Source organism: Sapajus apella, unplaced genomic scaffold, assembly GCF_009761245.1.
Source record: "Sapajus apella isolate SASKATOON/1434 unplaced genomic scaffold, GSC_monkey_1.0 scaffold63, whole genome shotgun sequence".
In the NCBI taxonomy this organism is placed as follows: domain Eukaryota; kingdom Metazoa; phylum Chordata; class Mammalia; order Primates; family Cebidae; genus Sapajus; species Sapajus apella.
Genome location: NW_022437003.1, coordinates 2,779,838 through 2,797,175, shown reverse-complemented (window position 1 = coordinate 2,797,175; position 17,338 = coordinate 2,779,838). Strand labels below are relative to the sequence as shown.

Here is a 17,338-nt window from a genome sequence, read left to right as displayed (position 1 = left end):
TCTTAGCTTTATATTGTGGCTCTCCTCAACCTAATCCCACTTCTACAGAACTAATACCCTACTTGAACTACAGTGATTCCTTCATCCACCTTCAGGCATATATATGTATGTTCACATATCTGGTCTTCTTCCCACAATTTCTTTCATTTCCAAAGCAGGACAGCATGTTGGTTAAGACCATGTGCTTGAGGGCCAGGTGTGTTTTGCCACTGACTTGCTGTGCAGTTTGGACAACTTAACCTCTCTTTTGTGCTTCTGTCTATATATCACTGAAAATAACTTGTTAAAAATATTTCCTCCTAAAATTAAGTAGGTTAATTTCTCTAAAATGCTTACAATAGATGCTGACACATACTAAGTGCTGATTCTTAGCAACTGCCATTGCTACTGCTGTTAATACCTAAACCCCGTCTTACTCCCGGGCCAAAGTATTTATAGCTCACTGCAAATCCCAAGGAACTCTGGCAGCCTCCTCAGAGATTTAGGTAGAAGTATTTGTTTCCTTTTTAGGCCTTCTATGGCACCACTTACCTGACCCAAATTTAGCAAGTGGATTGAGACCTACTAAATATTTTCATGGGAAATAAAACCTGAAGAAATGACTAGCCATCGAAGATAATAAACAGTAATGATAGAAAAAGGTTCCACAGGCTCTATAGAGTATATGCTCTCTGAGGGCAGGGACAGTGCTTCATGTGTCTTTGCTTCTTGTACAATGCTTTATGCCTTCTTAAGAAAATTAAGCCCCTATTTTTTTTTCTCTGATTCAATGGAGGATATGATTAGAAGATCGTTAATAGACCAATCTGTTTACATAGACAATATATAATCAGATAATAGAGTGTCTTGACTGGTAGTGTATGAATGTGAAGAAATGAGGAGCCACCTTGCTTTCGGACAAAGGGTTGTCTAGCCCATCTGCACAGTAGTTCTGGACATCATGAATGTGTTGGTTTGGTAGGATTCATTTGGCAGCAGACTGCCAAATGGAATGAAACAAAAAGAGGGTGACCAGAGAGGAGATCATTGGGTGGGAGGGCATGAGGACCTGAGCTTGAACTCTAGGAATGGATGGAGAGGAAATCTTAAATCCAAGAGCAGATGGTAAAGAACAACTATCTAGGATTTGGGAGATCACAGAGGATGCTGAAGAGGCAAGGGTAGAGAAGGTAACTGCTGGATATCTTCCTTGGTTAACTTTGGAGAATTCAAATTGGGAAAAGGTTTTCTTGAAGGACCAAAGATGTGTGCATTTACTAGATCTTGAGCTCCAAGATGGCAGAGACCATGCCTGTCTTGCTCATCACTAGAACCCCAGTATCTAGGACCATCCTTAACACACTCTTACAGTGAGAGGCTAAAAGAGCATCTGAAATTAATTGGTGGCCACTTAACCTTGATATCTACACAGTTCAGTAAGATATATTGTAGACAATTATCTCCCACCTGTTTAACGATTCTCCAGTTCTCGTTAGCTGGCATAATCAATTTTGCTAAAAAGCCATACCTCTCACATCTTGGCAAGAATTTCCCAAATAGTCAACTTACTTAATTCCAGGAGGAGTGACACAATCTACAGACCCTGAGGCCATCTCACTCATATCTGCCTTAATGTAACTGGTAAAACATACTTGACAGTGCAGCACCTCCACAGAAAGGTGCTCCAGAAAGCAATTGTTTGCTCTCACCCTGCTGAGAAGTAGCAATCTCCATGTGGCTTAAGGGCTCTAGCTGCAGCCATGAACAGTGTTAGAAAAATATCACCACCATTTGCCAGCATTAGATGCCAAACTGTAAATAAGAGACATGTCCATTCAATGAAGCAGAAACGTTTCACTTGTTTTTAAGATTACTTTCGAGAACATCATTGCTATGTCTGCCTTTAAATAAGAAACTGCATTAAAAAAATAAAATCTCCTCTCTTCTCCTTACAAAGGGACAAGGTTTTCCCACTTGGGTGAACATTGCCTATGCTGCTTGCCGAAGAAAGGGAGCAGTCTTGGCAAGCATCTTATTAGTCTAAAAATAAATTATTCAGAATGCAGGTTCAGATACAGATCGCAGGGAGAGATAATAGAATTGGTTTTCCAAGCCTGATCATGCTATGAAGACGTGGTGTGTGCTTTTCAGGAATCCACTTAAGTGGAATCAGCTTTGACTAATACAAACTAGAAATAATATTGCTGCCATCCAGCTTGTGTCTGTGGTACCGCATCCTCAGAATGTCTTCAAGTATCCACGGCCTCTTTAGTGTCTGTAAGTGTGCAAATGGAAAAGTATGTATGTATTCCCAAGCAAGCTTCAGTGGCATGCTTCCCATTGTTCTTTTAAGGAAATGTGTTCCTGGCCGCCGGAACGGGGCATGTGGCACTTGAGCTTTGTGTCCCTCCTGCTCCCCCTGCCTGGGTGAAGTAGTTGACCACATCAGCAGCCGACTGCAGTTTGTCATGTGGTTTCTCATGTGATGCTGGGTCTGCAGCACTTGGGAGCTGGAGCCTTTGTGACTGGCACTCATGGACAGACAGTGGTGTTCAGGGACAGAACCGATTTTGGAGGGGGTGGGGAGGCCAACAAGCCAAGAAACGTCAGAAATAAAGTCGCATGAAGTACCCTGATCTGTGTATTCTTTTTTTTTTTTTTTAAATTTTATTTTAACACACTTGCTTTTTTTTTTTATGGTTTGTGTCTGTTTTTTTCCACCCCCGCTGGCGCCGAGCTGCGCTGTTTTGTGTTTCTTTTTTTTTTTTTTTTTTCTTCTTAATTCTGAAGCCAGACCGTCTTTCCTCACAGCTCCAGGGCGGCATCTCCGTGGGCATGCCAAGCTTTCCCTGGTTACCTGAGCTGCTCCTGCGTCTCCCGCCCGGGCTTCGCCGTGGTGCCCCGATCCCGGAATCATGCGTCTGCGCCCTGCGGAAGAAGGTCCTGCTGGCGGAGCTCTGGCCGCGGTCTCCTGCCTCGCAGCTGGGCGAGGGGACCTGCAGGACGGGGTGAAGCTGCAGAAGACCTGGGGAGGGACGGCCAGAGAGGACGCCAAGGACCGGGGAAGGGGAAGCTGGGAATTCCATCCATGCAGTGCCCACCGGTGCTGCGCAGGGCAGGGCAGCCGTGGCCCCCACCGCGTGCGCCCAGCTCGGGCTGCTCCCAGGGATTCAGTCTTGGGGGACAAGCCGTGGCGAGATGTGGTGGCATTTTACCTCGGAGCGCAGCTGAAGATGGATAAACAAGGCATCTGATGCATGTGCCTGGGAAGGCAGAGCTGGAGAAAGGCGGAGTGAGGGAGCGCGTGCAAGGCAAGAGGAGACGCCGAACGCCGGGGCGATTGTCTGCCGCTCGCTGTGCGTTCTCATTCTAGGAGGATGGCATAATTTATCACCCGGCACACGGATGGAGGAACTGTAGATCCTAGTCTGGATGTCCCCGGCGCTGTCAGCGAAGGAACTGATGGGCTAGGTGACTGTACCAGGGTCCCCAGAGAGAATCGCAGCCTCGCAGCATGGATTTAAATGCATGTGCATGCGTGTAGAGACATGGAAAGAGGTTTCTGACCATTTTACACAGGAAGTCTGTCACTTTGCTGGATCGGGCTTGATTGCAGCTTGTGTTGTCAGCTCCAGCTCAACACCCATTTCCTGACTAGTGAGACAGCATGGCCAAAGCAGCTGCATGCAGAATTTTCTTTTTACTGTGAAAGCAAGCCCCCTCTGTGTTAACTCCTTCCAGTTCTGAGTGCTCTGTGCTTTGCTAGGACCGATGGTGGGTTTTGTTTTCTTCTCCTACAAATCCCTGTAAACACAGCTGTATTCAGTAATGGCAAAAAAATTCTATCCTGTAAATAGAAATCCGATCAATTTAATCAAAATAAATGTATCCCAGATGACTTTGAGACCAGCTGGCTACCACAAGCTTCAGATGCCAAATGCTCAGTGGAGATGAATACTGTGTTACATTTACATGGTTCAGAATGCTGGGATCAGCCTGTAATTTGCAAAAAGAAATCCTTTTCTAAAGAGGAGAGGTGGTCCTGCCGGCTCACAGCTAGGCGGTTAGGTACAGGTGTAAATGTTGTTCATATGATTTGCAGATCTGCCGTGTTGCATTTCGAAAGGCATGTGCCATGAGGCGGAGTATGGCCATTGTCAATATGGAGAATGCTTGTTTCTAACGTGCTGTTACGGAGAGCCGAGTGCCCTCCGAGTAGATTCTGGTGAGGTTGAGGGCAGGCACTGGAGGCTTGTTGTACGTTCAGATGTGAGGACTGGGGTTCTCCAACCCCAGCTCAGTGGAGTCAGCCAACCCTGGGGGTGAGGAGCTTTCCCAGTTGTCATGGGGAGCTCTTCTGGGACGCCTGTCTGGCCCTTCCACTGTTTGTCACTAATTCTACAAAGGCAGCTCTGTGTGCTGGATTATGTTTGGCCAGCTGTTGATGCATTCCTGCGGGTGGGGCTGGGTGAGGATCTTATTACTGTACTTTCAAACTGTAGATGGGTGTGCAGGGATAGTACGGAAGGAAAGGAAAAGCACTAAGATACAGAATCTGATCGTGCGTACCTCTTTCTCCAGATAGTCCTAGAGTGAATCCAGAAAGGGTTTAAAGTCAAAAGAGGAAAGAGAGCGAGGTGATTAGGGGTGGGTGGCATGAGAGGAAGAGAACGAAACGGAGCAAGCGCACAAGAGAAAAACAGACTTGGAACTTCAAAGCTGCATAGACAAGCAGAATGTCAGCAGCTTGTAATTAGCGGTTCATGGTTGCGTCAGTGACTGTATCTATCCAAGAATAACTATGTGATGTGTGCCACAAAGTGAAGAAGATAGTCATAACTAAGTTATCAAACCCAGTTCAAACAAGGGCAAATGGATTAAGAAATTTTCTATGTTTGTAAATCAAATACTGATGGATTACACAGGGAAGTCTTGCTGAATTCTGTATAATTGAAGGCTAAATTATCAATTTGTCAGGGGGCATATATTCATTAAATGAAACTGTGAACCCTTAAATGTGCAAATTAATCATGCGAGAATATATCAATGCAAGCTCTATCAGTATAAGATGTTTTACTAAATAGCCAAAGGAGCCACTGCCAGTCTCCTAACTTTGTATCCGTACATAATTTGTGTGTGTGTGTGTGTGTGTGCATTTCAATAGAGAGACATCAAAAGTTACACTCAAGTAAATAGGGTAAATTAAGTTCTAACATTCCCACTTTAGAATTGAAAAGTTTCCATTTTTTTTTTGATCTCCCGAGTTTGAACCTTGAAGGAGCTTTTGCTGTTCTGAAGCCAAACAGCAGCTAGTCAGTAATGGCTAAGGGAAGTCAGGGTACCACGGTTGTTGAGATTTGAAGGCCACGCTCACTTCCCTCCCTCGTCTCCTGTGCTTCGAGATTTTGGTGCTACTGCAGCCTCCACAAAGAGACGGTGGGAGGAGCTGATTGGTCCGCAGGCTTAGAATGTTTACTCTTATTTGTTTTCAGCGCTCCTCCACGGCATTCATTCATTCATTTTGCATTTCTATTTGTGTTCATGCCGCACAATTACTCCTGACCTGTTTTGTTTCTCTGCCCAAGAAGTCAGTTTTAGTTCGGCTCATGTTTAGTTTTTGGGCAATATGTGCATATGTATTGCATTACCCATGTATGCATTTTTCTTTCTTTTTTTTTTTTTTAATGTGGATTAGGGAAAATTGTAGGCATGGAAAGCTGTGTATATTAAATCAATAGCTTTTTGAATCACATGTAATATAATTTAAATATACTCACTTTGAGGTTGCCAAAACTGACATTGTCTGAGCCCGTTTAATTTACATCTTTGCTTTAGTCAAGAAGCGGAACCTGCCACATCAGAATAGTGTATTCTGTGCACCCAACAGGGTGGAAGACATTATTTTGTTTGTGTTAGTTCAAACAGCTGGTCATTAATGCAGTCCCCATTTCTAGAGCGAAGTGCTGCTGGACATGAATGCCTGCCTGATTAATGCTGCCCCTCTGAGGGTCCTTCACCCAGCAGTCATGCTCGCAGCAGAATAATGTAGCATGATGTGATTGCACTCTAACAGGATAGTATGTCATTGTGTCACCAAGCAATTGAGGTTATTATGGGGCAGGGCAGACAGACGGGACAGTGGGGTTACTAGACCGTAGCATTTTTAGAAATACAGGCCTGACCTACTTAGAGTCATTCTCTCTGGCTGGCAGCTGCATGGTACATAAAGTCTCCTGATAGGCTGAGGCTGTTGCTAGGGGGGAATTAGCATGAATTTTTCCACACACAGACTCAGTGGCTGAATGATAAAAGCTGACTGGAATTAAAGAGATTTGGTTTAGTATTATACAGATTTATCTGCCTCCTTTTCTTTCTCAAGTGCAGAGAAAGAGTGCAAAACACAGATTTTGTTTCCATTTGTTCTTTGACCTTCTTGTTCTCTCTCCCTCCTCTCAAGATGCCCGAGGGGAGGAGAGCAGGACAGTTGTGAAATTCTGGTTCATCTCTTACTGTTGGGGTCATGGAAACGATGTTGCAAATTACAAGATATTTAAGCTTAAAGACTGCTGGGGATGACTACCAAAAGGTTAGATTATTTTTCCTCTTCTGTGCACTAAGCTATATAGAAGCTGGGTATGCATATTTGATGCACTGTATGTTTATACTCTGTTTCCCTTTTGGGCTTGAACAAAACATTTATATAAATTCCTTTCTATCCAAACAGATTGAAGCTTGCAGTCTCTGGCTTGTTTAAAATAAGGTGGTCAGGATTCCAGGTTTAGACAGGAAAAAAAATATGTATATATATCACTTTTGTTATTACAAAATATTATTGGCTGTCTTTAAAAAGCCAGCCTGATGTGGATGAAACCTCACTACCCCTACTCTACCCTGTTGGCCTCACAACGTATAGGAAGACATAGGTTTCTCTCCAGAAGAAAATCTGCCTGCAGAATGTATCTGGAGGCTGTTTTCCTTGTTGCTGACATACGCACTGCATGTAGACAGCTAACATAATCAATTTTATAAGATGACCTATTTTTTTCCTGCTCGTGGATCTCCAAGTGTCTGTGCCTTTTAGCAGACCTTTTCTAGAGGGGGAGTTTTGATAGCTCTTTTTAAAGTAATCTGAAAAGCCATCAGGAGAAAAATTAAAGCAACACATATTCAAGAATAATTTTTCTTATCCTTAATTATATGCTATCGATGCTTAAACTGCAATTTCTTTCTGATACCTTTTACTGCTGAAAGTAGTGATTATCCTGCCTTTTAGACTTGAAATTAATTTTTGTAAGAACATACTGGGGTATCACAAGTAAACAAGACACTGGGTTACATAAAGGAAAAGAATAATAGAGATTCTTGTAAACTTGTCACATTAGATTGTTTTTTTCCACATGAAAAAGGCAAGAGAAAATTTAGGTGTAGATTTTTCTTTTCATTTAGATTTTTTAAAACATTCAGAACTATATAGATACATAATGCTTTTAAACAGTGATTCCTCCTTATACCAAAACAAAACAAATCCTCTAATGGTGTCAGCGCCAAGAAATCTATCAATCATATATATATGTATTTAAAATCCAGGAGTGTTTACATTTCAGCATATAAATAAAGCTTATCAAGCTAAAAAAATATAGAGTATATTTTCTGATGTTGGATTTGATAGATATACCTTACAACCTTTAAGAGTCCCCACACAAACATTTATTGTAAAGGTTTCCAACTATACTAGCAATCTTTCTTCATTGAATAAAATGTCAATTGATATTTGTTGAATAAAAGATTACCTTATCCTAAGGTGCACTGCTCCTTCCAAAATGAAGCAATTTCTTTATGATTTTAATCAGTGAATTTTTTGTTTGGTTTTCTTTTACAGTATTTGCTTAGGTCACTGGACAATTATTTAAAAATTTAAATGAAAATATATAGAAATAAAATGTCACTTTAATATTACTTAAGGAAAAATGTCAACATACTTTTATTAACATTCTTTAATAAGCATATGGCTAATTTATATGTAAAGCACAGCCTGTTTCCAGGTACCTTGTCAAATCAAATATTGTTTGATTAAAAATAAATTGATCACATTGAAATTGTTCAGTATAAATCTTATTTGGTTGTTTAGGTTGCTAAGAATTTTTCATTGTTTTTATTCATTACCAGGGAGGTAGTAAGTATTCAATATGTCAAAAACAAAAACAAAACAAGCATATTTTAAAATGCCATTCATGCTGACTTAGCTAAGCTTACGTTTATACTTATACTGAAGCTTGAGTTCTGGATATTCACTTAGACAATGTACGTCATAGTATTCATTTCATCGTCTGCCATTCATTAAAAACCCAAAACAGCAATCACCTTCACCTATTGCATCAATTATTTATTTATTAGGTATTTATTTTCCGCTCACACATGAGGCTAACTTCTCCAGTTATAAGGTTCAACATAGACCAGTGAGCTTTTGGTGGGACTGGTGGGTAAGCAAGAAAGGGAATAGAAGCCGTTGTTTGTTGTGGGCCACCTAGCTCGGGTGGATCTTGTGTTAGATAGTTTTGTGGGTCTGTTCTGTCTGATATCTAATGTTACTTAGTCCTTCGAACTTTGGGGAAGAGCTGGTCCCCTTACTGCCAGATGCGTGGAGATGATCAGCTGTCCTGATCTCACAAACAAGCTACATCTCTTCCAAACCATCTCAACACTTTTAGAATACTAAAGATCTATCAGTAAGTCAGAATGTGCCTTTTGTGAAGTCATAAAAGCAAAATGTAACCCCGAGACTTTTGACATCACTATTTAAATGGGTAACAGCATTTCAACCATAACACCTGAAGAGCCCGAACTATACACTGCCAGAGACCTTATCTGATTCCCTCAGCCTGACACCTCCTGGACCTCCTTTTTACCAGGCTCCTATCTTATTAGAACCATCATCATCTGGTGGTATTCTATTAGTCTGTTTCCCCACCATTCTTCATCTGTGTGCCAGAGGTGCAGAAGATGTTTCACAGACATTAGTTGATTAAAAAGTGAATGAATGAGTGAACTTATGAGTATCCAGAAGACAGACTTTAGAGAAGAGTAATGAAATCTTCTACCTGTGGATGTATCAACGGCACAGGGCAGAGATCAATAAAGTTTTTCTATAAAGGGCCAGATAGTAAATACTTTAGGCTTTGTGGACCATATGGTTTCTATAGCAACTACAGAACTTGGCTGGTGTGGCTAAAAAGCAACCATGGACACTAGTAAATGAGTGAGTATGGCCGTGTTCCAACCCAACTGTGTTTACAAAAAGAGGCAAGGGGCTGGATTTGCCTGTGGGTTATAGACCCCAAGTATAATAATTACCTTGGATATTTTGAGGGTATGATTTACACCTATAGGTTTAGTGTAGATCCTCCTTTAAAAAGGAGGAAGATTTCAAACGATTCAATAAAAATTAAGAAAAGGTATTAGATATTATTTATTTGTGATGAGAACTCAGTGCTAATCAACCAAATTTTCTTCTCTCACTGATGACACAGATGGAACGATTTATTTTAAAACTCAAAGATGAAAGCAAGGATTGTTACTCTTTCTTAAAATATACTGGTATTTTATTGCTCAATATGTAAAAAAAAGAATGGAACATTTTTACCTTCAAAATTATTTCTCTAGTGTTGGTTGCCTAGGGGCAAAAAGGAAGTCCAGCCTCTTTGTTTGAAGAGCTGGCACAAAATTTAAAATGTGTAAAATGGTAACTCTGGAAGCATAGCCACTGTTATCTTTTGCATATTCTTTTAATCAATGTAAATACTGTGCTATTTCAGCAAACTAGGTCAGATCTTCCCTTTGTCCCATCTCTCTAGTCCCTTCTCTGCTAGTAATTAATCTGCAACTTTAGAGGTCCTGGACAAACAAACCCTTTTCCTCCTTTCTCTTGCTCTCCTTGAGCCCTTCCTTGTTCTCCCTTGTTGTTGGGCAGCTGGTGTTGGCCTTCTGTGTTGATGGATGATATTGGAGGCAGTAAACCAGGACGGAGGGTGCTCTAAAACCATAGCCTGGGAATTAGGCAACCTTGTGTGCACATCTCACTCCTGTGCCCACCAGCTGTGGGACTGGGGATACTTTAATGAACTTCCCTAAGCTGAATTTCCTCATTCATAAACTAAAGGTAATGCTAATACTTACCATGCAGAGGTTTTGTGAGGTGAGATGAGATTGTGAACATAAAGCCCTCCTAGCCCTTTCTAAATGTGCAGCGTAATTTGACTGCTGGTGCGGTGGCTCACTGTTGCTTTTATAATTGGGAGTTGAACTGCCATTAAAGGCGTGTGTGATTCTGCATTAGGCTTTGAGATCTTGGTGACATCCTTAAGGGTAATTCTCATTAATGAGAGGCATCACCTAGAGCATTTATTTTGGAGAGTCGGATATCAGAAGTCCTGAAGTCAAGAGCAGAGCAGATACAGGAACTTAGAATAAGTCTGGAGGTTTCCAGCATATTTCAAGAAATTGTGTCCTTACTGTTTCACCTCTAATTTTTTGTTGTTGTTGGCTTGGCGTGTTTTAGCATATTCTCTTTTAGGATTGTCCTAGAAACAGTTTGTTTCTCGTCTGTTTTTAGAGTAAGACCAAAGAAGGATGGAGCAAAAAGGACTGCCCCTCTACCCTTAGGCTGTGATTTCCTTATTTTAAAACTGTGCTCAAGGCTCATCTCCAGAAAATTTACCCTGATTAAGTGGGGCTTGGGAGCAACACATGTTCAGAAACGTTCATCAGTCTTCAGCTGACTTTGTGTCCAATGATTTTTTAAAGCACATTTGTTCATCATCACCTAACTTTTCTATCACTTCCAGGTCTCTAATGTTCCCCTTGAAGTTTTTACGGCCCCAAAATGTGGCCAAGGTTGTCCTCATGTGAGCGCCCGTGAGCTCACAAAGCAATGCACTTTTAAAACGTTATTTTTGCTTTTTACCTCTCTGATCACCTCCATTAGACTGCAAATATCAAAGGGAATACCTTAATATGATAGTCTCCGCACTAGAAAAGCCATAGGCACATTCGAAGTGCACAATAGATATTTGTATAGAAAATGACTGTCACAGGCTTGTTTTTTCTGCATATTCTAATAATTTATATTAAATAAGTCATTTGAAATATTGCTGAACTACTACTATTAAATTGATGGTGAAATACATCAGTTAATCTATCCCAGTAATTGTAGAATATCACTTAAAAACAAAGGGTTCTATCCACACAGTTTTGGAATTAGTAAATGAGAAAATACATTTACTCTTGTTACTGCTTCTGAGATTGGACCCAACTAATTATACATTTCTGTCTAGACAGCATGCAGCACAGAGATGGAGAAGAAAAACCAAATTTTTTAAAGCAGTAAAAATAAGAAATATTTCAAAGCAAGAATGATCATTCTTCTTTTGTAGGGATTTCATAACACATGTATCTTATTCTGTGAGACATGTTCTTAGTTCTAACAAACCATTGAGAAGCTTATTAAATGAAAAGTGTTCAGGAATCATCAATTGAATGTGATATTTGATATTTTAGCTTGTCTTTATATTTTTCTTAATAAAAAAACCCTTTAGTTCTCTAACAGAAAGGTTAGAAAAATGTTACTTTGATGCTTTTAAGGACCCTTTCCTAACCCAGAAGGCAAAAGTATATTAATAACAGAGAGGTTCAAGGCAGGAGGGGTGGGGGTGTAATTGAACATGTCTGGTTTTCCTGGGGTTTTTTTCCTTGCGGCTGCCAGTGGCTACAAATGGCCATATGCCCCAGGGGAAGTGAATGCAACAGCATGGGAGTGAGAGCTTTTTTGTGTTCTCTGTCAATTATTAGGTGTGATTGAATATTTTGAAAGAAGCCAGTACATAGAAATGGACATTTGGCTAGTGCCCGATAGAAGTGATTCTTTTTCCGCCTGTTTTCTTTTCAGATGTATTTGATATTCTAACTTTAGACTCTGCCTACCCCTCTTGTTATCAGAGGTAGACATCAGTGTTACAAAGGACACTCGATAGATATGGGTGGATGACAATGGGTTTACAATATTTTTTCCTTCTCCGGCTACTATAGGTCAGTGTTTTCCCTTGCTCTGTTACAGGGAAGCCTTTGCTTCATCTTTTTTCCCCCAGGACTGTAGTAATTATACCGCAAAGGCTCTTTGGTTTAGGTTTTTAGTTGTAAGAATAAGGAATGCCAATATTGTTTCCCAAGAAGGACCACTGATACTTTTAATTTTATGGTATTTACTGAATAAAAGGCATCACAGAATTTGAAATTTTTATGATTTTAAGGAAATCTCTTTACATTCCTTTACTGGAAAAGAATCTCTAGATTTTTGCATTTCATACTTTTAACAGAAAACATAGTAGTAACAGTAGTATTTGGTGCTCATTAACCTTCACTAGAATTTCAGAACATTTAATTCAAGAATTACGGAAGGCCTGTGAATTTTTTGGCAACACATTTAAATATAAAAGAAGAGAGTCTTCTATCAAAATATTAATCACTTAGAGCCCACTCAAATGATGGCCAGCAAACAGAATTTGAACATTGCATCCCTCCTTTTGGTCAATTCTCCATGTTGCTAATTGTTAGAAATCTGGGGTACAGGACTTGTCTTCCTTCTGGAGTCCTGTCTAGAGTTTTGAGGACGCACTTTAGCATCAAGGATGGTACTATATTGTTTGGAATTTTTATTTCCAGGATTCTCTTTAGAACCAATGTGCCAATTTGTGCCTTCTTAGTCACATGTACGGGTAGCAGAGTAAACATGGATTATGGTCTATATGTTTATACAGCTGCTTTTTGGGGATTGGTTTTTAGTTATTAGAAGGATGGCGTGATGTATCATATACTCAGTCCTTACAGGAACATGTAGCTTAATTTTCTTTAGATCTATCCATCATATTCGAAAATCCATGGGGACAAGTTTTTCAATTTAGCTCATCATTGTACAATGCCTGGCCCAGCAAAAATGCCATATACACATCTATTGAATGAACTGGAAGTGGGAGTATGTTAAGATATTTTAAACCAACATTTTCAATATAAACCAATAGCTTTCTGTTCAAAATGTAAAAATAAAGTCTATCCATGCAATATAGTTTTATCATGAATTTCTCACTTTCATTTGTGTGAAATAAAATTTTCTCAAGAGAAGTGTAATTTTAACCATGCTATTGCTTTTCGTAGTGCTTACTGCTATAGGATGGTTGCTTATAGAGCACAGTATTATAGTAGTGATTACTTGAGATTATCATTTTTCTTTATAAAATCATTCAGTATGATTTGATTAATTTTTAGAAATATCCATAAAGAGAACAGGTGGCACCATTTATTTTCCCTGTGAGCAGAAGACTAACTTAGAGAGGTTATTATTATATAATCATTTGTCTAGCAGGAATTAGAATAAGTATCTTAGAATGGAAGGGACCTTAGAAATAATCTAATCCTCCCACTGCCAGTCATTTTGCAGATAAGGAGATCGGGTCATGGAGCGGTTAAGGGAGATTTGCCCAAGGTCACACAGCTCGTTGTCATCACAGCTAGAACTACAGCTCACTTTTTTCTTGATTCCAATGTTCTGCCCTACTATATCTTAGGCCTCATTTCTGTAGTTCAGAAGTTGTCTACAATTCTTTTATTTTAGAAGTTATTTGAGCTTGTTCATCACCTAAAAAAAAATGTATGAATGAGAGCTCACATAGGGAAAATAGGAGGAAATACTCTTGGCATGCAATAGAAATACATATACAGTAGCCTCAAGTATGCTAAAATTCAACACACTGCATCAGAAAGTTCATGGACTGCAAACTAGAATTGTGGATTACCAACCTGGCTCTGCTGCTAACTAGCTGTTTGGACTTAGCTGGATCGTTTATCTCTCCAGAAACAATGAGAGAATACCACTCTGGTAGCTGATTGAGGTTGCCTCTAGTTCTGTTCCTCCAAGTCTACCAGTGACCAGGAGAAGTGATCCTTTATTTTTGAAGCTGTACCCAAAATACAACTTTATTCAGTCATGGTCTGTGAACTGCTATGAATTAACAGAAGTCTGTTTTGAGATGGACTAAAGACATAACAGCTGAACTTATATCAGAAGAAACTGTTGCCGTGCTGCTGGTTCCCATCTTCAAGGAAAAGGAAGAGAGTCCTGGGTCTGAAGCGCTACTAGATTTTTATTAGTTTTTTAAACCTCTGGAACATAATAGGAATATGGTTACCTTCGACCAGTGTTTCTAATCGGGTGACGTTAGATGAAAACAGAAAAATAAATATATATTACAAAGGTCCAAAAAAAGAAGTACTAGATGTTATGCTGTCCAGCATAGTAGCCACTAGCCTCATATCGCTGTGGAGTACTTGAAATGTGGCTGGTACAAATTAAGATGTGCTGTAAGAATAAAATATCATCTGGATTTTGAAAATGTAACATGAAAAGAGAATGGTAAAATAGGTATTTCCTTGATTTTAATGCTTATGATGAGGTAAATGGTAATATTTTGGATGTGTTGGGTTAAAATATGTTAATATAATTTTTCATTTTAATTTTGTAAAAAGTAGCTCTTAATTTCCCTGAGTCCCCAAAGTCCACTGTGTCATTCTTATGCCTTTGCTTTCTCATAGTTTAGCTCCCACTTCTGAGTGACAATATACGATGTTTGGTTTTTCATTACTGAGTTATTTCACTTAGAATAATAGTCTCCAATCTCATCCAGGTTGCTACAAATACCATTAATTCATTCCATTCCTTTTTATGGCTGAGTAGTATTCCGTCAGATATAGATCCAGATATAGATAGTAGCCAGTTTCTTTATCCACTCCTTGATGGGCATTTGGGTTGGTTCCACATTTTTATAGTTGCAAATTCTGCTGCTATAAACATGCAGGTATCTTTTTCGTATAATGAATTCTTTTCCTCTGGGTTGCTGGATCAAATGGTGGTTCTACTTTCAGTTCTTTAAGGAATCTCCACACTGTTTGCCATAGTGGTTGTACTAGTTTACATTCTCCCCAGCACTGAACAGTCCCTGTTCACCGCATCCACAGCCACATCTATTATTTTTTGATTTTTTTGATTATGGCTATTCTTGAAGGAGTAAAGTGGTATTGCATTGTGGTTTTGATTTGCATTTCCCTGATCATTCATGATGTGGAGAATTTTTTCATATGCTTGTTGGCCATTTGTATATTTTCTTTTGATAATTGTCTATTCATGTCCTCAGCCCATTTGTGGATAGAATTGTTTTATTTTCTTGCTAATTATTTGAGTTCATTGTAGATTCTGGATATTAGGACTGTGTCACATGTACAGATTAAAAAACATATTTTCAATTTACACATTATAATTGTATATTCTTGTGGGGTACTGTGTGACATTTCAATACATGTATATAATGTATAATGATCAAATCAGAGTAATTAGCATAGCTATCACTTCAAACCTTTATTGTTTCTGTATGTTAGTAACAATCCAAATCTTCTAGCTATTTGAATAAATACAAAAAATCATTGTTTACTATAGTTACCTAAAGCTCTGTAGAACACTAAAACTTATTCTTTCCATCTAGCTGCAATTTTGTAGCTGTTAACTAGCCTCTTCCTTCTCCTCTCTCTCTGACCCTTCCCAGCCTCTGGTAAACACTGTTCTATTGTCTACTTCTATGAGATCTTGTTAAACTTCAACATATGAGCAAGAGCATGCAGTATCTCTCTTTCTCTGCCTTATTTTACTTAACACAATGCCCAAGCTCATCCATGTTGCCATGAATGACAGGATTTCACTTCTTCTTACAGCTAAATAGTATTTTGTTGTGTATAAATTCCACATATTCTTTATCCATTCTCCTGTTGATGGACACTTAGTTTGATCTCTTATCTTGGCTATTGAGAATAGTGCTCCAATAAACATGAGAGTGCTGATATCTCTTTAACATACTGATTTCTTTTCCTTTTGAGTAGTAAGATTCCTAAATCATATGGCAATTCTATTTTTAGCTTTTTGAGGAAAATCTCCATACCGTTTTCCATAATGACTGTACTAATTTACATTCCTTCCAAAAGAGCCTAAGAGTTTCCTTTTTCCCACATCTTCACCAGGTTTGTTTTTTTTTTTTTTTTTTTTATTTAAAAAAAAAAAAAAAAAACTCATTTTGGTTTTGATCTGCATTTTCCTGATATTATTCTTTAATATACTTGTGGCCATTTGGATGTCTTTTTTTGGAGAAATGTCTATTCAGATCCCCTGCTCATTTTTAAATTTGAGTTTTAAGCTATTGAGTTATTTTAGTACCTTGTATATTCTGGATATTCACCTCCTGTCAGATTCACATTTTTTGCAAATGTTTTTCTCCCATTCTATAGGTTGCCTCTTTACACTGTTACTTGTTTCCTTTGCTGTGCAGAAGCTTTTTAGCTTGGCGTAATCCCACGTGCCTATTTTTGCTTTTGTTACCTGTGTTCTTGTGGCCTTAACTATAACCTATGTTCTGAAGCATTTCCCCTATGTTTTCTTCTAAGAGGTTCATAGTTTTAGGTCTTATATTGAAGTCTTTAATCCATTTTCTGTTGTTTTTGTATGTATAGAGAGACAGGGGTCTAGTTTTATTCTGTTTATGGATATTCAATTTTCCAGAACCACTTAATGAAGAGGGTGTGCTTTCCTCAATTTATATTCTTAGTGCCTTTATTGAAAATCAGTTTTCTGTAAATATATAGATTTATTTCTGGTCCCTTTATTCTGTTCTACTGTTCTATGTGTCTGCTTTTATGTAAATACATGCTGTTTTGTTTACTAAAGCTTTGTAGTATATTTTGAAGTCAGGTATTATGAGACCTCCAGTTTTGTTCTTTTTGCTCAAGATTCCTTTGGCTATTTGTGGTCTTTTGTGGTTCTGTGAATTTCAGGATTGTTTTTTCTATTTCTGTGAAGAATGTTACTGGTATTTTAATAGGAATTGTATTGAATCTATAGATTACTTTAGGTAGTATGGTCAATTTAAAAATATTCTTCCAATCCATGAATCTTGGATATCTTTCCATTTATTTGTAATAAATTTCTTTCATCAGCATTTTATGTTTTTCATTGTAGAGATCTTTCATATTGTTGGTTATATTTACTCCTAGATAATATATTAAAAAATTGTTTGTAGCTACTGTAACTAGAATTGCTTTATTGATTTGAGATAGTCAGTTGTTGATGTATAGGAATGCTACTGATTATTGTATATTGATTTTGTATCCTGCAACTTCACTGAATTCACTCATCACTTCTAAAAATTTTTTGGCAGTCTTAAGTTTTTCTCTATATAAAATTAGGTAATCTGTAAACAGGGACAATTTGACTTCC

General features: G+C 38.7%; 1 protein-coding gene across 1 annotated transcript; it reads left to right on the top strand.

The window, feature by feature from the left end:
* Nucleotides 1-2,274: 2,274 nt before the first annotated feature.
* Nucleotides 2,275-7,779, top strand: LOC116529731. The gene is made up of 2 exons (XM_032247631.1): nucleotides 2,275-2,606; nucleotides 2,791-7,779. The coding sequence occupies exons 1-2, from the start codon at nucleotides 2,602-2,604 to the stop codon at nucleotides 3,218-3,220; spliced, it is 435 nt and encodes a 144-aa protein (XP_032103522.1). The 5' UTR covers nucleotides 2,275-2,601; the 3' UTR covers nucleotides 3,221-7,779.
* The last annotated feature ends 9,559 nt before the right edge of the window (nucleotides 7,780-17,338 follow it).